Genomic DNA, 22,884 nt, shown 5'->3' on the forward strand with positions numbered 1-22,884 from the left:
AAAGGACTGTCAGTCAAGTTGGATTTGCTGCTTGATTAACTTCAAATCCACAGCTAAGAAACATCATTTATCATGGTCTTTCAGGCTAAACATAATTCAATTGTTTTGGGGCTTTGGAAAAGAAGCTTTAAGATAGAAAATACATTATGCAGTGATTTAAGCAACTATGGGACTATGTGTACATCAATTGTATTGCTAACAGGACTGATATTTTTATTTAACAATGATTCATTGCCCCTCCATGAAATGAGTGACCTTATCCATCAGTTTTACAACAGTCAACTAATGAAGGCCTTTTGAGATTGTTGTTTTGTTTTTCTTGTTTTTGTTGGACAAAGGCTCAAAAGACAGCTTATAACATTGGTTGAACTACAGGAAACAAAGTGGAAAAAATGCAGATTGTTCAATGTACACCCAACAGACAAGCACAGACATTCTTGGAGCAAAGGGATTTCAAAACTGTTTTGTTTTGTTGTTCTAATTGTAAAACAGAAGTTCAGCTCTTGTTCTTAAAATTCTTTGGAAGTGTTCAATGTCTGGAAACTTAGCCGTAGGACTATCTTTTATTGATTTACTGGCTAGATCAGAAAACAGAGCAGATGCTACACAGCTTTTATTTATTAATGATCACTCCTCTTTCTAATTATCCAGGCTTAATAATTGGACAGGTGTTCAGTCTCAAACATCATTTACACATTATGCCACTACAGATACCACAGACTGGGAGCTTAAACACAATCTTTTTTCTGGCACTTGACAATATTAACAATTTAATCATTGAATTGTTAATTCTCAAATTACCTTGTTAAATCAAAACTAAGGTGAATTCTAAAATTCCATACAAGAAACAGAAAGAAATTATACTACCCTTTAGGTAGTAAAAATTCATTTCTGACACCTCCTTAAAGTACCTGTCTGGCTAAAGAAACCAATCTTATATAGAAAAGATAGTTATTCAAAATAACTTATATTTAAAGTGACCAGGGTACATGAAAAATCAGGACAGTCCATTCAATTTAGCAAAAACTCAGGCACGTGTACTGTTTGACATCTTTTTGAGATTTCCAAGGAATGGCACAACAATCTAGTTTCTTATTTCTGTGATATACTGTGTCATTTCAAATATCATGTTATGCAAAGAGTATATACAGTAATTACATATCTTGCAGTATATTTGTTAGTGTTAATTTGTGTTTGAGCAGTCAATATATTATATCTAAGTATACTGTACATCTCTTACTGCTGTGAGATTTACCTGTAGATATAGCTTTTGCCATTAAATGTGTACAGCGTGAGATGGTGACAGATTTATCAAAAGTTCTCTGTTCGCAAATCACCGTTGGCCTGGCTTGATGAAAGCATCATACTGTACCAAGAGTAATCATAGACAAGGCAGAAAGTACAGAGCGTAGGGTGTAATTATACCACATATGTAATACTTTGTGCTATATATACTTCTGTGAACAAATAATGGTTACTTACAATGATTTGAAAAGGTATTCCCACCCATGCACAGGTTTCTCATTTTCCTGCTTTAAAGCTTGCAGTCGTTACTCTTTGAAGTAGCAATTAGTATGTTATATAGACAAACTACTCCACACATTCAAAGTAAAAGAAAAAAAGAAATAAGTAAATAGATGATTAATGTGGAAAAAAATGGAAAGTCATGACTACTGCACAGATGTATTCAAAACCTTTGCTGTAGCAAATCTAAATGAATTCCGGTGCATACAATTAGCTTAATGAGCCACACAGTTGAGTGGCATCTGACTGTGTGCTTTAATAGTTCTGCACATGAATACTAATATTCAGGAGCTTTCAAAACAACAGGTAAAAATTGACAGATCAGGAGAATTAAAAACCCCTTAATAGCTCCTTAAACATGGGGAAACATGTTAATTAAGTAGTGAAAAGCACCCAGACACTGTCTAGATCAGGCTGTCCCTCCAAACTGAGTAGATGGGCAAGGAAGAAACTAGTTAGGCCAATGGCAATTTTACAGAACTCAGTGGCTGAGATGGGAGAAAATGTTCCCATCATTCCACAAAGGTAGTTTGTACGGAACTGAAAAAAAAACATCTCAAATCCCACATAGGGTTTGCAACAAAGCTCCTAAGTGATACTCCAAATATGGGAAAATGATATGTGGTCAGACAAGAGAGAATGATAACTTTTTGGTTTAAATGCAAACTGTTACAAAAGTGTGACTTCTGTTACAAAATTTAACATAGCGCATCACTTAGTTTACATCCAATCACAAGGCTATACTGGAGTGGCTTAAGGAATTTCCTTACTGGAAGTGACATGAATCCTATTGAGAACCACTGGAAATACTGTACATGAAAAGTGCTGCTCATACTGTAAGTGATCTTCAAGCAACCCGAGAGAGCTTTAGTACATTTGCCAGAAGAACAGGCACTAAATCTGTGGTCAGAGCTTGTAGAAACTTACCCAAAAATACTTTTACAATAACTGTAATTGTTACCAAAGGTGCTTCCACCAAATAATGAGTTCAAGGGACACCACAGGAAGGGTGTGAATACTTTCCAAGGCACAGTATATGATTCAGGTAAGATTCATCCCCTTTTATGCCAAACTTTGCACACACTTTAAGGTTTTTCTTATTTTCATTTTCAATTATGTCTTTTCCAACAAAGCATGGATATTAAAATGTTAAACGATATAATGCTCAAGCTTACCTTTACTGTTCTTCATGGTTAAATATATATGAGGATTCTGTTCACAGCTTGGTTTTGATCTCTCTCTTTTAATTAATTATAACCTGAATTAATATTGCACCATGATCATTAAATTTACATTAAGATAGAAATCATCTCCTTTTGCATAACTGCACTAGCAGAGGAATGACCAATAAATTGCTACTGGCTCTGTCTCATTTTCTTTGTCTGACTTTTTAAACAAGTACAAGGACACCATAAATCAAAATATTATAATTCAATCAACATGGCTCTGAATACATAGCTTAATGTATTTACAAGTGGTAGAAATAAAAAAGAAATGCTAGTAAATTGCAAAACAGGAAAAAGAAACTCTTACTGTTCATGCCAATTTATTTTACAGGTTAGTTCTAGAATATTTATTTTAATTAAAATATGTTAGTTTTAAATGAGAATTACACAATTTCCCTTGATTATAGTAGTGGTGTAGTTCTCACAAACAGCACTACAAGTTCAGATTCCAGTGAAATAACATGTCTATGTTATGTGGTAAGACTCAAACCCTGATATCTCCTGGCCCTCAGTGAACTGAGCACTGCTGATGAGAAAAAACTTAGTAACAGTTTGCTGGTGACAAATTCTAGATCTGATGAGGCAATGGCTGGATTGTAGGGCCCAACCATGCACTTTAACCAAGCTGGTTAAGACATTCACCTGCCCTGAAAGTTAGAATCTTTCACAATACCTACAATAACCGGGCCTGTAGAGAGCAGAAAAACATCAATATTCAATTCATCAATTGAGACATTCAATGTGTAACACCCATGTACTGTACCTTTATAGAATATGTTGTGTATATATAAAATATTTAAAACTGAATAGAAACTACTGTAAAATTAATGCAGAGATTTTTTTCACATGGTTTCAAAACTAATGGTTGATTGATTCACACCAACAATGTTTCTGAAATATTTTGTAATAAAGTTCAAAATTATAAGTAAAATGTAGATGACAAAATAAACATAGAACTTTATCATAGTAATTCTTAAATCCTTTTTTAATATTTAACTTCTTTATTATTATCAGGTATTCCCACTGATACTACAGTCTCTTTTTACCAGTTATGCAAATACAGAGCTGTGCACAGCACTAGACATTGAAACATTTTAGCCAGTGACTTCAACAGTGTCTCTTCATCTATGTACAGAAACAAATTTTCATTTCTCACATGCCTTTTGTGTCTTACATTGATGCCCTTGGAAAGAACATTTTGTCTTATAACTTGGCTCTGCAAGATTCACCATTAAATATTCAATTTAGTTTACATTACAGTAAGCTACATTAATTCCTTTAAGACCTTTTATATAAAACCAATTTACTGTAAATATCTTGTCTATATATTGTGTGACTCTTAACCATGTTTTGTGCTTGATCCTGATGGTTTGAAGGTTTTAGCATGTTTTTTGTTTTTAATGTTTAGTGCTATATTTTTTTTAAGGTTCCACTTGGTGTCTTTAATCTTTTTAAATAATCTGAAGAACAGTGCATAATGCTAAAACTAAAACACCATTTATGTTTTCCCTCTTTTATAATGGCCCAACTCCGAACCTATTTAATTTAAACTGAGTAGTCTTTTAGAAAAACAAAAATGAAAAATACTTCATTTATTGAACAGAGTACAACATGAAAATAAGCATTTTGTCTGTTTATTTAGGGGACAAAATATTAAAACAGCAGTAGTAATTAAAATGATTGCTGTTTTTTTTCCCAACAGATTTATGTAGAGAAATGTGATATTACATATGATGAAAATAATGTGAAGGGAAAGCTCATTCTGAAATCTAATAACTAGTGTTATAATTACAGTTTGAGAGTCACAATATTATAAAATACATTGAACTAACTTAAGTCAAACTACTTTTTAATTATGTCTCTGAAATTACTCATATTATTGAATTTAACCCAGTAATAAAAATAAAATTGTGGGGAGATACATATGATAGAGTACATCAACAGGAGAATATGGAAATCAATCTAGGCTATGCCAAAGGCTGACTGTTGCCAGTAGTCTTTAGTGGATTTAACTTGGCAGAGTCAGCAGTGATTTGGATACAGCTCCCTACAAAATGCTATTAGCTTCCAAGCAGCAGCTCCTGAGATTTACTGGTTGGTACTAATATGATGTGGGATAACATTTTTTTAAATTTTCATGCAGCAAAATTTTATTTTTTTTAGGTAATCTCAAACCTATTAGGGAAAACAAATCTGCAGCTACAGTACCATTAATGTGTTTTAAAATTTCAAAAAGAAATCTTATCCAAAAATTCTTTTCAGTCATTTTTTCCAAGCAGATGCCCAAAGGAAAAAGGTGCGAACTTGTATCCAGATCCTTTGTAGAACTTGTTCTGAAACTCAACCCTAAAAAAAACACAGGAAAATGCTTTAAAATACCCATTTCTTATCAGCACAAAACAATTATAAAACAAATAATAGCATGCAAACAAAAGTCCTTTCTTTAAAAGTTTTAAATGAGTGGCAAAGTTACTTACTGTATTTTAATTACATCTGTCACTATAGTTGACTGTAAATTAACTGTAAAATATTATATTTTCTATATGATTCTGTGCATGAAGAAAAATATTTACATTTATTTGTCATTTATATATTATATATATTGTCAACATATATTGTTTTATTCTTTGTGTATTTTTACGTGAATATAAAGTAACTTATTTTAATTTAAATCTGGACATTTTTAGAATGTCAGAAGCTCATTTTATACTGTCATATTAAGTACAAAGTTTTAAAAAATAAAACAGCTTCCCATTCCCAAACCTTTGTTGATTGAAATGACTAGCTGGTTTCAAAGACAAGGTCTCTTGACTATGTTTTACACTTAAAAATAATTTAAAATGCATTCTCACCCTTTTAAAATGTCAATAATGATCATCTATTGAAGTAAGACTTATTTTTCCAATGTACTGTGGCTTATACTGCAGGAATGAAGCAGCTGACTGCATCATCTTACATGTAAAGTACATAATATACAGTAACTGCATCTATAGTAATGTAAGAAGATGAATCTATAAATCTCCGGGTTTCCCGTGAACTGCAACAAAAGGGATTGGATTTCCTAATGTCTTAATAGATATCAGTTGCATAGATGTGTACATCATACCATCAGCACACCAACACAGAATAGGACCTGTACATGTATATTAATCGTGAGGGGACCCATTCTTTAGGCAACTTAACAGTGTGTGATACAAGTGATTACTGTAAATAATAAATGTGCAAAATGTCCCAACTCCTGTAATGACTCACTCTTTTATTTTTCTTTTCAGTTTTAAAATTCCTTGCTTTTAAAGGAAATGTTAAATCATTTTTAGTTGTGAACTTACTCCCCCTAATAGGCTGCTGGTGAAAAGCATACCTACAGATACCTACAGTCTTGACGCATCCCTCAAACCTTTCAGTATTATCATTGATGCTTAAATTCCATTACAAACATCTCTACGGTAACTTTGGCCAGACAATCCAAAGTATTATAAAATTGTTTTGTTACAGAAGAAAGAATCTATCAATTTTATGGCAAGATTTAAACTCTAGACATGTGTCACGTTTATTTGAACCAATTACATCTTTATAAAGGCAGAGTATGTACTGTACTTAGTAACTCATAGATGACAATCCTAATAGTACTGTACCTGCAATTTAAAATGATAACTCCCGATGATGAAACTAATTTTAATTGTAAAATTAAAAACAACATGGTATTATACAGTACATGGTATTATAAGACATGCACAAAAAGTGAATATATTCTTCTTCTATATGTTCGGAATGTGTATATTGCTTGGAATTCCCAAATCAATTTCTTATAAAACACACACAAAATACAATGTTCACTGGAAAATTTTCTAAATATCAGAGTTTGGAACATCTGGACCACTGATATTATTGTTAAGAGGCCTGGGGTGAAACAAAACAAACCTATCTACCAGTCATAAGTGACAAGGACAGACCTCTTTCTTCTAATCCATAGAAAATGCAGGATAAAAATGTTATTTTTTCAGTGGCTCAATGCATTGATTTAATATGGGCCTGAATTTCAAGGTCTAGTATAGTGTAGCACCACAGGGGGTTTTCCTTGTTGTTATTAGATGCCTACCAGTGCAAACGAAGGGCATGCAGGAAAGCAGAAAGACCCTCCATGACCAGTAGGACAGCCACTGTGAGGACAGCAAAGACGGCAAAGATTGCAGCCACCACAAGGCAACCCAGTCGTGAACCTATTGTCAAGCCCACTTGCAGGACCATCTTCCACAGCACTTCAGAGAGCTCTGTGGATCATTGGAAGAACAATGCAGGTGATGCATAATTACCATTGACAAACTCTGACATTTGTTATATCTCACGAAGATATTAGCAAGAATAGTACAAAATCATATAATCTATAATAAAAATAATATACTGTATACTGTATAACACACCTGAATGTTGTAATGTCATAATCTGAACACTAAAGATGTAAATCTGCTGATTTTGTTCAGTAAATTCCAGGTTTGGAAATATAAAGTAAAAATGTTCTGCTTTAATCTTTGATGTTTTGTCAAATCTAAAATAAAAGGCTCATTACTTTTAAACTCACTTGAAGAATGAGTCATACAAACATACAGTACGTATATTCTTTTTTCATTATGCAAATACAATTTGACACATTTAGAAATCTGTGCATTTGTTTTTTTTTTCTTCTTTAATATTCCTGATACAGTACATACTGTTACTTAAAATGAAATTATCAAAAAAGAAAGGCTTTTAATCTTTAACATAATTTATACACCACTTTGGGAAATTACCATGCTCTTCATCCCAGATAAATAGAGTCAATTACAATCTTGAGAAAATCAAAAATGCCACTTTGCTACGAATTCATGAAGGCATATTTTTTCTGCAAAGAATAACAGAAGTACCCCAATGAAATAGAACATCAAAAACAAACCGTCACTAATGGCATTCAAAAGTTTTGTGATTATCTTTTGAAGAATATATTGTTTCTTTTTCCGATTTGCCATACACTCAGATCTTGAATCTAACTAGTATTAATGTGATACTTACCAGCATGAGCTAAACTCAGTGCCCACAGTCTCAAGTAGGAGGCAGTGTTAGAAATGCATCCAAGACAGTATTCAATTGTGTGTGTAGCCTGGTAAACAATTACATCTCCCATGCTTACCTGTAGAAGTAAGAATCCTTATTTATGCATCAAAAGACGCCCATACCAAAGAAATATTTGCAAGACAGCCCTTTTACAAATTTAACAGGAAGAAACAGGACTCCGTATGAGAATAAACTGGACTTTACATTAAAAATTTTAAAATATACTTGAAAAGTTCTAAGTGTTCTTCCCCAGCTCTTCATGGTCACTATGTGGAAGAACCTTTAAACAGAAAAAAAGAGGCACTTCTGTATGCTAAGGGTTGTGGAAGTACTCTATCAAACAAACCACTCAGCCATGTTGTTGAAGCCAACTTCTTTCTTTCTTTCTTTCAACTTCTTTCTTCCTTCAAGAAATGGCTGGATGAAATCCTCAGATATATTATTGACTAACTACTAATGATAGTTTGGCATTCAATATGTGTAAGACATCCAGAATTTTTGTACATTATCAGATGATCTTGTGTGCTCAATATCAACACAGTAAGATATACAGTACAGAATAGAATAAAGAACTCAGAATAACAATCTGAAATTAATACAAAGAGATCTATGTTATTAATCAATGGTGTGTTCTACACTGTATATACATTATGAAGCATTTTACATGAGATGAATGGTATGCTATTCTGTACATACATGTAAATGGTGAAGTCTTGGTTGGTCATGTAAATCTTCCTATACAAAGAGAAAGTTTATTGACTGAGGCTTATTTCACCTGTACAGTATTGTAATAAGGTCAGTCTCTAACACTGTTGTGTAATTAACAAAACCAAAAAATGCATCCCACGCTAAATATGGCCCAAATAAGAAGGTAATATAAAGCTGCACATTAAAAAGAATACTTCCAGAGTTTCTACCTTTTCCTCTTCATGGTTGTTGGTCTTGCAGAATGCATTCATCTCATCATCCTCCTGCTCAGGCTGAGAATTTGAGTACACAGAGTTGCTGCACAGGGACATCTTGTTTAGAGAGACCTTCTGTTAAAAAAATATTATATACAGTTTGTTTTGTATTACAGTATATACAAGTGTGTCGGAGCTAGCTTTTATATTCCATTTCTGCCTTGACATCTTGGTGGGATGGCATCTTCATCATCCTCCCATGCCAAGCAAGACCACTGACAGGGAGGCCTTGAGAGCAGATGGCTAGCTGTGGACTGCCACTGGTCCTATTACATCAACACCTGATAGTGTTGATAGGACCACAAGTTAAAATAAGCTTTTTGACAGATCTCATATATTAGCAATTGGTGAAGGGATCAGAGACAGCTAAAGGAGCAAGTTTCAGCATTTTGTTTTTAAGAAAATTTCACATTTATTTTTAAAATTTCTTACTCTCATAAAGGTATGTTTCATGACTGCTACCTTACATATGTAATACCGAATGGCAAATAGTGGAGAGACTGTTATTGTAGCATGTTGAGCCTTCTGGTCAAATGACAAATGTGTTTACTAATGTATATGTTAATATTCTGTATATTGGCATCTATTAAGTCGTATGATTTTATAACTATGTGTGAGTTGATATTTTTTTCTACTTTTGCCAACATGATGCATTTAATTTGATGGACTTACTGTAGAATACAGAGTATTTAACTTTCACTTAAAGTAGTTTCAAAAGATTAATGTTAGGTTTTTGTACTGGGCATTCTTTTTCTCTTCATAAGTGTCCTTATTGACTTACTCTATAACAGTGGAAATCAAAGTTAAAAAATAAAGTATGACTTAATTAATTTAGAAAGTAAATTTGGAATACTGCAGTTTACTCTAAACTAGTTTTGCTCACTTGTAAAACTTTTAACGGCTTTGGAAAAGAAGGACCTACAGTATGACTCATTCTTTCATTCAGCTGTAAGTCTTAACTTTTTACTGCATTTAAATTTCTTTCAATATTGCAAGTGTTCTCAGCCTCAGAAGATCTGAAACAAGGTCACATATACACTACACCAATAGCACCATGAGTCAGCAGGCACAGAGAGAATGAGAGAATTAAACTCAGAGAGAATGTATCATTACAATTCTTTAGAGTAGAGTTTAATATCTACAAATTAATCCTTTTTCAATATAACTCTACTTTTATAAAAATATGTGAAGCCCTAGGTTCTGTAAAATAATTCTGTTCTTGACAGTTAGTCAATGTTTGTTTTGTCAGACAATCCACCTTTTGGCTTGTATGAATACAACATTTTTTTCCCCAGATTGTGATATCCTGGTAAAAACTGTTCTGTGTTTCTCATTAACTGTTCCTTCTATACTGTATGTCTTGCAATACCAAGGTTTTCTGTGTAATATACTGTACATTATTCCTTGTTTGCATATCTTCATAACATACATTTCATTCTCATCCATTGCAAATTATCTTTATGCTCAAATTGCCTTTATGTCTTAAAAAATAAATTGTAATCCTTGTAACTAGAAGTTAATGAAAGGTTATGATTATTGATCTCAATGATTACCTACTAGTAAACCCTAGTAATTGAATGAGCTAGTGCTTGACATATTTATGCTATGTACAGTTATCCTATTATTTAAAAAAAATATGTAAAATTAATTAGGAATATTAGGATGCTCCCTATTTTAAAATTAAAATTAGATTGTGAAACTGCATATGTCTTGATTTTCCTAGTATATAAAGCATGGCTTCTGTCTTATACTGCAATTATTTAATCTACCTCAGTGACATTTTACAAGTAAAGGAAATGCTCTGTTGTGGGAGCTGTTCACCCACCTGCTGTTTTATGATTTTCTGTTCTCTGTAGAGGAGAAGAGGTTTGATGAGCAACATCCATGGGACCATCAGAAGAGCAGTGATGACCAAAAATGTCTGCACTCCTCTCTATATAAAGACATTCTGTTAGACAACACTTAGAGGAGAAACGACACAAACTCGCATGGTGAAACCAATGAATGACCGAGAGTGCAAGCTTAAATGCGGTCCTTTTCTAGACCCAACAATTAGTTTAATATTAATTCTAACTCATTGCCATATCACTGACTCTAAATATTAAACTCAATATCTTTCATAATCCCAATCCTAGCTAAAGATATGACATGTGCAAACATCAGCAGAAATAGTCAAATTGGAAAATAAAACAATATAAAAAAATTACTCATGCATGCAACAATAAAATCTCTCATTATAGTCCAGTGCACCAGATGGGGACCTTTGGGCTCCATATATAATCTTTTTTCTTAATGTATTTTATGTGTGGTTAATATAGTATTTTTCACTTTCATTTACATTTGAGAGCTAAGAAGGAAGAGGTACAATGACTGCTTTAAAAGACATCTTTAAACCAAACTAAAATGTTCATTCTTTTAAAATAATTTTAAAAAACTTTTGAAACTATATAAACTGTATATTGCAAGAGTGTAGTGGGGTGAAGACAAGATGGCAAATCTCTTCTTAACTACATTCCTCAGAAAGGTAAACCCTTACAGGGGGATGTCCTGCTGTCCAGTCACTTGACCAATTGAAGGAAGACAATTAGTTGGGTAAGACTAAAACTAAGAAGATGCATGCTACAGTAAGTATTCACAAAAGTATTCACACCCTGCCAATAATATGTTTTGCTGAATTGAAACTTCTCAGTATATGTGTCACGATCGTTACTCCTCCTCTTAAGGGCGCTCCAGCCCTTCCTTGTTCTGTCTCATTCCCCACACCTGTTCCTTATTCCAGCCCCTCTTTAATTCCACCTTTATAGCCAGAGGCAGGCGATTGCTCGGGGCTTCTCATTGATTTTCGTGTCGTGTGAGCCCGGGGTCTTGCCGCGTCTGGCTCCGTTATGGTTTAGTTTCCTGTACCTGTTTCCCTACCCCACTGGTCCCGACCCGGTTCTGCTTTTAACTACAGATGGATCCCCTGGTCTTGGACTAAACCTCCCGTCTTGGATTCCCCCTCTGGATTTACCATCCCTCTGGATTGTTCGCCCTGGATTCACTCCCCCGGACACTAGCACTGCATGGACACGCCCCCCTGTCTCCTGACCGACTCCTGCATGATATTTTTCCCTATTGTTTCTTCACCTTTTGGATCGTGTCGCCCGCATAGGGCCCGGAAAGAACTGTTCGTTACAATATGCTAATGAAAAGTGTTTGCATAACATGATGGGATGGTGATTGGGTGATTTGCCATGTATCCATATTCAGGAATATGGTTGATATGTATATAAAAAGTGAATCCTGATTCAGATTAAAAACTTGGTAAATATTTCAAAGTTATGGTTGGCTTCATAGTGGTATCCCTAGCTAGGTTCCTGCTGTAACGAACAGTTCTTTCTGGACCCTATGCGGATGACACAATCCGAAGAAGTGGGGAAACAATAGGGAAAAGTCATGCAGGAATACAGGACTGAAAACAGGGGGGGGCGTGTCCAAAGTGCGCAGGTGCACGGGGAACAGGAACAGGAACAGGAACAGAGGTTAAAACCTTAACGGGACCAGGCACTTTCAAGTACCCAGACTCGCACGGTGCGAAAACCAGATGCAGAGCCAGGATGAACGTCAGCGCCTGGCTTTTAAGGTGGGCTGGGAAAAGGGGTCAGGTGCACAGAATTAAGTCTGAAGTGAAAGGGCTGGATCACCCTTAAGGAGGAGGGACTATAATCGTGACACCTGCATGTTCACTTTTTCAGTTCTAAAGACAACCCAATCTAGGTTGTAGGTTGTAGTGTCTGGATGATATGATGCAGTTTAAGCTTCTCAATAATGGAGTTCATTACATTCAGTGATAAATAATCTTCTTTTGATCTTTGCCTCTACCACTTCATCCCTGATTTGTTTCAGCTGCTTCTTGCTCTTCATGGCCAATTTGTTGTATTGCTATGTGAATTGTAGCTTGAAATTCAATATCTATCTGACTGAACGTACAGTGACAGATTAATTTAGTTTGAAATCAAGTTAAGCCACTTTGATTTCACACAAGACAGAGGCCATTACTCTAATTGTGTAACCTTTCAATTTAGGATTTTGCACCAAAAACAGGATTGCTGTAACAAAGTGGTTTAATAATTACAGTAGGCTATTTCCTAGAATGTTCTAAATGTATTTTAAAAATAATTCTATTTACAAACCAGTATTTCTTATCTTAAATATAAATTCCTTAATTATAAAATTCTCATAATTACATAATCAGAGACAAAATTCATACATTTTATAAATAAGTACTTCTAGTAAGCGTTTTGTAATTTAAGTAATTTATGTAATTTAAGGCATCTACTGTATGGCCTAAAACCCTCCATTGGATAAGGTTATTCTAATTATTACAGGTGTTTATAGTGCAAAACTGTGAATTAAAAAAGGCACATATTATCTTTGGAAAAGTAGACAGAATTTGTTGTGGTTTACTGTATATTCACATGGTACCTGGCCATTGTAGAGCATATTGTCACTGGAATCACTGTAGGTGAAGAGCACCATGTTAATAAAGAGCAGGAGGATGCTGGGAGCTGTTTCTGGCTCCAGCACACTACACCACTTGAAGATGATCAAAAAGATTAGATATCCAAACAGAGAGAGCATAAAGACAACTTCAGGAATGAACTGCAGAAGAATGTTGCGGGTGTTTTTGAAATATCTGCAAAACAAAATACCAAATTCCATGAGTGCAAGAAAAAGTTGCATTCGACGGAGAGTTGTATTTTAATTATTTGAGTTTTGGTCTCTTTGAAAACAAATATAGTACTTGACTGATCCATCATGTTATATCTCCCTAGTCTTAAAATCATTATTTGATTGGAAATCCAATCAAATAAATTCAGCTGGTAATCCAGTGCTAAAAGTCAATAGGATTCCTTCTGTATTTTCACTTATAATTCAATATGTCAAGATCCCTTTGGTCACAAAAGGACATTTCAGAAAACATCATTTATACATATAACAGAACATATTTCATTTTAATATATTATAAGTGATCAAAGTCATGATGGATGCTAGCAGAATTTATTAAGTAAAACAAAACACTCAATGATTAGTATTCCTGGTTAATTTAGCTTTTGTACCTTTGTTGCTACAAATGTTTTTGATTTATTTATGGATGTGTTTTTACATTCATGGATGCAAGGCGCAGGATTCTAATTTAAACTGTTTTTTGTCTAAATATTTCTGAATTTCCTGTTTCTACATTATTTTGGTGACCTGCCTATTTTGGCATCATCTGCTTACTTGACAAGTTTGCTAGCTAAACTAGAATATAAATTATTGATATTTCTACAAAAGGTTTCTTTATATGTAAATGTGGTCAGAAGTAAAAAAAAAAAGATATTACTGTTCTTCAATGAGTGTGAAAAGAATGACTGGAAACATTACCACTTAAAAGAATCTCCTGTGCTGACAGGTTAATAGATCTCAAAACTATGTGTTCAAAATCCTCAAAGGCATTGACAAAGGCATTGACAAAGTCATCCCAATCGACTCCCACGGAATAGATAGTGAAATATGAATCAGACATAAATGGAGTGTATGGGGAAGTGCATTTAACACTGATAATAAGAGGTACTTTTTTGCACAAACAGTTGTGGATAGAGCTATCCACATTGTTAAAGTTGACACCCTGGTTGCTTTTATAGACAGACTGAGTGAAATCCTTGGATCAATGAGCTACTTGCAACAGAACAAGCTAGGCAGGAAGAATGGTCTCTTATTATTTGCAAACTTCCTAAATATTCTAAACAAAAAACAGTCGAAGGATGACATTTTGTACTTACACTATACCCACAAAAGAACAAGAGAAAAAATTCACTGGAAAGCTAATAACCTAGTGGAAGAAATCTCTTCACCAGCAGAGGAATAAAAGGACACTGAAACTGCAAAGTACAATCTGTCCTTTACCTAAGAGATCTCATTCTGTTTTAACAGTAAAGAACAAAAAGTATTACTTGCTCATCTGAAGGTTAATACCACTGACATCAGAAGATCTTTAAAGGGATTATGGACCATTAAAGTTAATGGGTTGAAGTTCTGTGAAATATTAAGGGCACACTTTGAATAAATTTCCATATTTGCAGCTTGCTAAGGGCTCCCTATTACATGAGTTACATACTAGAATAGGACTGATGATTGTTAACAACTCATCCACTGGGAGGATAATATCATAATTCATTAGAGATCCCAAGTAATACAAAAATCTAAGTTTTAACATTGATATGTCAAAAAGTTTAGTGAACTGATACATGTGTATTTTATCTTGCTGTATGCATTATTCAGTTTTGTAGAGAGATGCATTTACTTATTCTAAGAATGTTGTCCTTCTCCACCTTAAGCAAGGAATCATGGAATACTGCTGATACAGTCAGAAATTATTTTGCCTGAACGAACATTCTATTCCCACTCCAGTGATTCATGTGGGAAATGTTCAACAATCATGATGATAATCCTCCTAACAGAATCTACACTTTGTGCTTATAATAACTTTCAACACAGATCAAATGAGCTTTTTTCATTAGACTGAATCCATGTGTTAAGCATACAACTGAGTTCTCCTGACACCTGGAATGTATAACACTCATGACTAGAAGGTAAATCGTCTGGAAAGCCACAGAAGGAGGTTGTGTGTTCTTTTTTATGTAATAGTGAAATTCAATAGTACCTTAGCTGATGATGCATTACACTGTGTGTATTTCACCACTGAGATGATTGTTAAAGAGAGTTGAGTGAAAATGATGTACTTATTCATGTTGTAACTCACAAAACAAACAAATATTTAAATCTTGACTGATTAGATTAAGTTTATCCTTTCATTTCAGAGCTAGTACAATAGTGACCAATAATGTCATGAGTGACAGTTGCAGCTCTACCTCTGCCAGGTTTCGATATTGGTCAGTCATGGGCACAGAGCATTATCATCTCCCATCCTTAGACAATGGCAAGCACTGGTATACGATAAGACTGGGTTTCCTGTTGTGAGAGAATTCCCTATTGTCTAGGTTTCATTGGGGTCACATCGCATTCTGCAAAAGACTGAGTTTTTTTACACATTCATGACAAGTCCTTTCAGATTGAATGAACACACCCGTGAATAAATCAAAAACATGATTAGATGTTACCAAATAATTAATAATAATGAAATATCACACAAGGAATGTATGAACTAACTTTTAGACGTTTAACAAATTAATCACAATTAAGATCGTACTAGACTGGATAAAAAGAATACACACGTGTAATTCATCAGGCTGAGGGACACCCCAAAGAGCATGTGAATAACTCCCAAAATGACAGACATCTTCATTTTATATGAATTCAAGAAGGTCAATTTATTTGAAGCTATATTCCAAATCTGAAACAAATGAAAATGGGAACAGCAAGTACTTACATGATTCATGAATTTCTCAAGACCAATGACTGATGCTGTGCGGTAGCAGCCATCAATGCAGTTTCACTGGAAATCATTTTCCCAGACTCCTTCAAGTTTGCAGTGGTGAACGTAAGACTTCAAGTGTCTCAGATGCCCAATGACCATAGATCAAATCCGAACAAATGGTATCTTCCCTACCTATCTGTAATTCTGGTAATTCATTGTTAAAAAAGTTATAGTGTATCAAGATATTGTATTAGGAGCAAGGTCATGTTTGTGCAGCACATACTGGAATTATATTTTGTAGGAAAAGACCTGTGCCTAAGTAATAAACACACATGTCCTTTGCAACAAATATGATTTGCATTTTCCTTGAAAGATATTCCAATTATTTTTCTGTGAGAAATGACATTTATCATGAGCATGAGTCAAAAATTCGAGTATAGCAATTGCTTGTTAAAACAAATATTTTTGTCAAGCGATACAAAGTACACAAGCATTTGTACTGCTACCAGCCACTAAACTCAACATTACACTTACATTAGCTTATAATACAATAATGCACGCCTACATTATAGGCATATAGACAAATGGTTGTAGAACAAAACCTTCCAAAGGGTCAAGTTTTTGTTTTTATTGATTTGCAGTGTATACTACATGGAAGAAGTGAAAGCTGGTTGGGATGGTACTTGGCCTTTTTGCATTTAAAGAGAAAAAAATTACACAGTTCACCCAGTAAGGCTATTTACAGGTCAAGAGAAGAACTTCACTCCTGCAGCTTTAGCTGAAATTCAATCTTCAAAATGTTTTTTTTTTTCAGTTGACTGAGTGAGTCTAAACACTGAAATAGACCTTCAGGGATGTTATCTACTAGTATGAAAATACACATTACCATGAGATATTTTACCCAGAGGCATGTGTTAGTCTTTGGGATTAGAATATATTGACTTTGAAATGCTAGAAATATTCCGAAATATGATGAACTGTATGCTTATTTTCTTTCTTACATGTTTAACAAACCTACATATCTTGAAACCAAATGTCACAATCTCTTTTTTGTAAAGTCAGTATTAGAAATATTGAATCTGTATTGTAATCATAACAAGTATGATTGAAAACAGAAATACTGCTAGACAGAATGACAATGAATATCAATTTTGGCAATAGACAATTCCATATCATTTATAATGTGGTTTTACTGTGAATGAAGTTTATGGTGAATTTAGTTTTGTCCTTGACATTTTAAGGGATTAAAGATAGAGCTCATATACTGTGTTTTTACCAAACAGCATTATACAGGTGAAGTTGTTGACTAGATTTTTAATGTTACAGGGAATGTTAATTTGTTTGTAAGAGTCAGTAAATGGGGTGGCATGGTGGCACAGTGGTTAGTTTCCCTGCCAAGCAGGGCTGGGCCCTCAGTTCCATTCCAGATCTGTTGTCTGGGTGGATTTGTGTATGTTCTCCCTGTGTGGGTTTCCTTTGAGAGCTCTACCCACAGTCCCACAGTCCAAAGACATACTTCGATTTGCTTCAGGGGAAAATTGGCACAGTTTGAGTTGTGTTTGAGTCTGTGCATGCCTTATGATGGACTGGGGTCCAATCCATGGTGTACCTTGCCTTTCGCCCATTGCTTGCTGGGATAGGCTCCAGCTCATTCGTGACTCTGTATTGATTAATGTGGTTGGAAAACGGATGGATGGATTCAGTAAAAGAAAGCTGTTCTCTCTCATGATCAGGTAAAATATTTAAATATAATTTTTCACTCACAGGGTCAATTCCAAAGGGATAGGGACTTCCTGAAAAGACGCCAGGAGTAACTGGATCAAGCTGTAGTATCCCTGACCCATGTAATGTCTGGTTGCTGGAAAAAAAAAAAAACATGTATTCTATTGTACCCAAGAAATCTATGCATGGAAATATGAGTTGTCAACATGTCTATAATAAAACTACAGAGGACGCATGGGAGTAAAAAAAACCTTATAAATATTTTTACAGCAAACATGATTAAGTTCTGGTACAGTATATAACAAAATGGTTAATTTTATTAGTGTTTAAATCCTGACTTACTTTTCAGTAAGCTTTTAGTAAATTATACATTTCATTGATTAAAAAAAATATTAAAAATATGGAACATGCATATTATAAGTAAGCTGCAGAACTTATAAACATGCCCACAAGGTATCAATTACATTTAATACATATCCAATCAAGCCCATTATTGAAATTAACTTATGATTAATTTGTTCTTACCAATCAGTGCTTCATACAGTATGTTTTCTTTGCTATCATTAACAGAGTTTTGGGTTTACAATGGAGGTTCTACAAAAAGAATTACTCATTGACAATTTGGCTTCTTAGAAGCATAGATAAATATATTATTATATAAGGACATTAATATTTTGACTTAGAATGAACATCCTTATAACTTTGGGAGGATAAGACCAACAATTGTGATGAAGTATGGGTATCAACATTAATAAGCCCTTTGTCCAGTCATAATCATACAGGAGGTGGGTTGTCTTAAAATTTACAATGTGTCAGAACCATCGTTTCCTATAAGCCATCTGACTTTTAAAGATTTTCTGTAACATATACCTCCATGGTCCATTTGGATGAAACATTGGTTTAACTCTCCAGGAGGAGCCAAATATGTTGAAGGCTTTGGAGAAGCAGTCATTATAAATGAAGCCGGTGTATATTGAGAAAATGCCCATCAGTAGAATGATGTATCTCCCATTGAAAAGAATATCACTTATCTAGAGGAAAAATGTAAATTAGATTATCAAGATTATTTATTATTTGATAAAAGAGTAATTTAAAAAAGATGCTCAAAGAGTGCAGTATAATTAAATCAATTCCATGTATTGATCTCATATTCAGCTTATTTACCTTTATTTCTTAAGATGCTCAGATAACAACAATATTGTGGCAGGATGTTCATATTTTGCCACTTCACCCACTAACTAATGCTCCATTTTAAAGCTCACACAGGGTGAACAGAAGCACAATCTCTGGTACAGATGGTACTGTACTTGATTCAAGTCCATCTAATTTCTGAAGCATAAAACTTTCTAATTTTTAGTCAGAACTCTGTTGATCTGAGATGCATGCTGTTCAGCATCTGTGCAGTGGAGGATGAAAATACACATTACCTTTGTTGGCCAGATAGACACAGGGCACATCTAGCTAACCATACATAAGGGCATAACGAAGCCAACAACAAATCTGCTAATAACACAGAATTTCCATTTTAGTAGAACTGTAGAATGTCATCCTATACTGATGGTTTTCAATTTTTGGTCATAATTTGTCAAGTGACAATCTAAATAACAACCTCATTTTTAAACTTTTTGAATTGTTCTTCTTGTATCACCATCCAGGTCGCAAAGAGTGTCATGATTAGTCCATGACCGCAGTCTCCAAACATCACAGCAAACAGAAAAGGGAATGTGATTATTGTATATGGCGCTGAAAGACAAAAAATTAACAAAACAATTATCCAACTGATTTCAACGCCTCTTGCTGTACACACTGTCATATAAAAGGATGAAATAATTGTGGAGGGGTATTATGTGTTATGAGTATGGTTTGTTAGCATAGAAATACTTTCTATAAAAATGAAAAACAATTAAAAGTGAAAGTGAGAAAAGAACTAATAGAGTGCATATAATATAATAAATACATTGCATTTTCAGAAATGGGATTTCTGAAATGATTCATGCCATTAATGTACAGTAGGTGCTTGTCTGGCTGCTTCAAATTACTTTTGGGATCCTGGTCACATTCAGCTAATGAAATAGATGAGACACAAACAAGCAATAGCTTACTAAGGGTCTTAACCTGAAATCCTAATGAGAGTTTTTACTTCTTGAGCCATTAAAGAGGCTCAAATGATAATATATGTCATCATTTAATCGCAATATATATACACAACAATTACTGTATGTCCATAAAAAATAAGCTTCCCCTCTAACAGACAGAATTCCCTTTACAGCAGCACAGAAGTACATCATCATGTAGAAGTACTACAGTTTGGAACACATATTATTACTTTTATCAAGACAAACTATCAAGTAGATTTAAACTGATATGAATCACATGGTTTGTCATAACCATTTATGTTATGGCTCAAGGATGAGAATTGGTCATTTTAAAGCAGTTGGGCATTTGAATTAGCTAAAGTACATTTTAGTATTCTGAACATATCCAGGTTTACAGCTCTAGTACGTGTGCCAATTAAGACCCTAATAAAACCCCTTAAAACCAAAAGAAAGCATACAAGGTGGTAAAAACAGACAAGTCATTCCCATTAATTGTGAAACTGTGAGTAAAATAACATAACTGTTGCCAAGTGGTATAGCTTTCATTTCAAAGTCTTCTAGCTCAGTATGGTGAAAATGTTATGAATTGTATGTTGCCTGGATTACATTTTCATTTGATTTTACAGTTTGATCTCAGACATGCTAAGGTGAATATAGCAAACCCCTAGTTGCCTTGTCACCTGGGTTCATCTCTTGGTAATTGCCCACTCCATACGCATCAATGATGTTCTGGAAGCCTGAAGTGAAGGAGTTGGTCCTGTTAAAGGTGGGTGGGATTTGTTGAGTCTCTAGTCTGTTCAATACAGGACACAAACTGGAACCACTCTGCTCCTGGAAGGGTAAGCGTAGCGTTTTAGCAAGTCCACTTCCCATTGTTTAGGGCGAGATTTTAAAGTTCGATTCTGTCAGCTCAAAATGATGTCTCTAAAATTAATAAATTTAGAGTTGTCATAAATGGAGTAAATTGAACTTTGTTCGTCCACAGTACGCCATTATCAAGTCAGAAGAACGTAAACTAATGAAGGTCCTACGATAAACCTCTCTCAAAGTATTAGTACAGTTACATGTAAGTAAAATGTAACAACCAACTCCCAAGTCCACTCAACTGAACACTTAGTTCCATTTGGCTGTGTCTGTAGAATTGACACTGGCAGGTGAGCCAGCCTAGAAACTTGAGCTCCTTCAACCCAAACTTGACCTATTTATACAGACTTGATTGAAGAATGATGACATTCTGAGCATACACTCATCATGAATAGTCACGTTATATTTACTTTGGAAGTCACATGATTAAGCTTTGTCTTTGCACTATTTTTCTGTATCCTTGGAAGTTTCTTCAACTTCCTGTGTTTAACCGGTTTATTTATCTTATCTATTGTGCCTATTACACATATTGCAAACGACAGGGCATTCTGTGGTTCAGAATGTTAAACTGGGGATATTCTTTCTAAAAATATCTCATCCTGAGATAAATCCTACTTTCTTGAGGTCCTGACACAAACATTCGCTTGTTACTCTACTATCTTGATATTTAGAAAATCCTTTGAATACTCTTTTGGGAGACTGATGTGACTACATGACATTTTCAAGGATTAATCATACATTTTGATATACAAATCCATATTCCACTGAGATAACATTATGAAAGAAAATGAAAGGTTAAGCTTGTTTTTTTAAAACAATTTTTTGTTGTGAGGTATTGACAGCACTTTGAAGGATAATTAGAATCTCTACTCTCATAGATGAACAGAAATATTGTTCTCTTAAGGAGTTAAAAGACTACCTAGGAGTATTGTCATAATTTACAATGTGTCAAGTCTTAGGAAATGTTGAAGTTACAACAATATTTTTGTACATTCTTTCTCTACCAATGTTTAGAAACTTTTACAATAGGATATTTGCATTAATTCTTAACTGAACCCAGGTATCAGTGTTCCCTAGCACAGCCTTAAGGTATTATGAAACTTTCAGCATGTTGTGGCTCTAGGATCAGTCACAGCAATGGTCATTAGCCAGCTGAATTACAGGGAAATGATTTTGCTACCCTAACTGCTGCAAATCTCCATGCAGTGTTCAGGGAGCAAAAAGACATATGTAAGTGTGCCCAGTTGGGCTTTGCTGAGACCAATTAAAACAACCCTAAGGAAGGTTTCTTTCAGGTTAGCTCTATTATGCAGTCATGTGTGTACATTTGCAGTATAATCATCTGCTTTTAAAAGTACTCTGTTGAAATGCCCTGGACAAAAACAGCATTTCTCCAATTCTGCCATTTTGCTAAGAACGAAACATCACCAGCTAGGTTAGTTTTTTAATTAAGGGCATAGATTATTCTAGATTTAAATTTAGCCAATGTGACCTGACTGCACATTAGGGAGCCTGGAGGCTAAATGATGTAGAGATCATAATAATGAATCACTTCAGCTGCAGGTTCATGCTATCTGGTAAGAGAAGCTGCATTGATTTAATTTTTCAGACATCTTCCCAGGAAATAATTTTTCATTACCTGAAACCTTTGAAGCATTCTTCCAAACCACAGAGGCAATCCCAATAAAACATTGTTTTTTTTTCCTTTATGAGCACTATGAACAACTTAAGGGAGGGACTCTTGATTTGCCAATACAAAGAATCACCAAGACAGATGCAGACACATTTGTGAGGCAGGTATACATTCAGGGAACCAGAGAATATCCACACTTTCATATTTGAAAGTATAAAGTGACAAGTGTCTTTATATGGTATGTTCCACATGAAAAAAAGCCCCACCTCACTGAGGTTATACATTTCTTAACATATTATACCTATATTCAATCAATACATCTGGGCATCACTTACAAATCACCAGAGTAGACTGTACTTGCAGATCCTCA

At 34.4% G+C, this 22,884-nt stretch overlaps 1 protein-coding gene across 1 annotated transcript in view; it reads right to left on the reverse strand.

Moving 5' to 3' along the window:
• Positions 1–3,755: 3,755 nt before the first annotated feature.
• LOC102685667 (V-type proton ATPase 116 kDa subunit a 1) overlaps positions 3,756–22,884 on the reverse strand; it is a 50,287-nt gene continuing 31,158 nt past the window's right edge. The window contains exons 11-21 of the mRNA XM_015354634.2: positions 20,698–20,848; positions 19,531–19,664; positions 18,792–18,952; positions 17,964–18,057; positions 16,057–16,175; positions 13,265–13,475; positions 10,626–10,733; positions 8,756–8,875; positions 7,797–7,914; positions 6,850–7,021; positions 3,756–5,096 (exon numbers count right to left, since the gene is read on the reverse strand). Coding sequence (XP_015210120.2) covers positions 5,009–5,096; positions 6,850–7,021; positions 7,797–7,914; positions 8,756–8,875; positions 10,626–10,733; positions 13,265–13,475; positions 16,057–16,175; positions 17,964–18,057; positions 18,792–18,952; positions 19,531–19,664; positions 20,698–20,848 — 1,476 coding nt within the window. The 3' untranslated portion in view covers positions 3,756–5,008. The remainder of the gene's footprint in view (positions 5,097–6,849; positions 7,022–7,796; positions 7,915–8,755; positions 8,876–10,625; positions 10,734–13,264; positions 13,476–16,056; positions 16,176–17,963; positions 18,058–18,791; positions 18,953–19,530; positions 19,665–20,697; positions 20,849–22,884) is intronic.

Source organism: Lepisosteus oculatus, chromosome 6, assembly GCF_040954835.1.
Source record: "Lepisosteus oculatus isolate fLepOcu1 chromosome 6, fLepOcu1.hap2, whole genome shotgun sequence".
Taxonomy (NCBI): domain Eukaryota; kingdom Metazoa; phylum Chordata; class Actinopteri; order Semionotiformes; family Lepisosteidae; genus Lepisosteus; species Lepisosteus oculatus.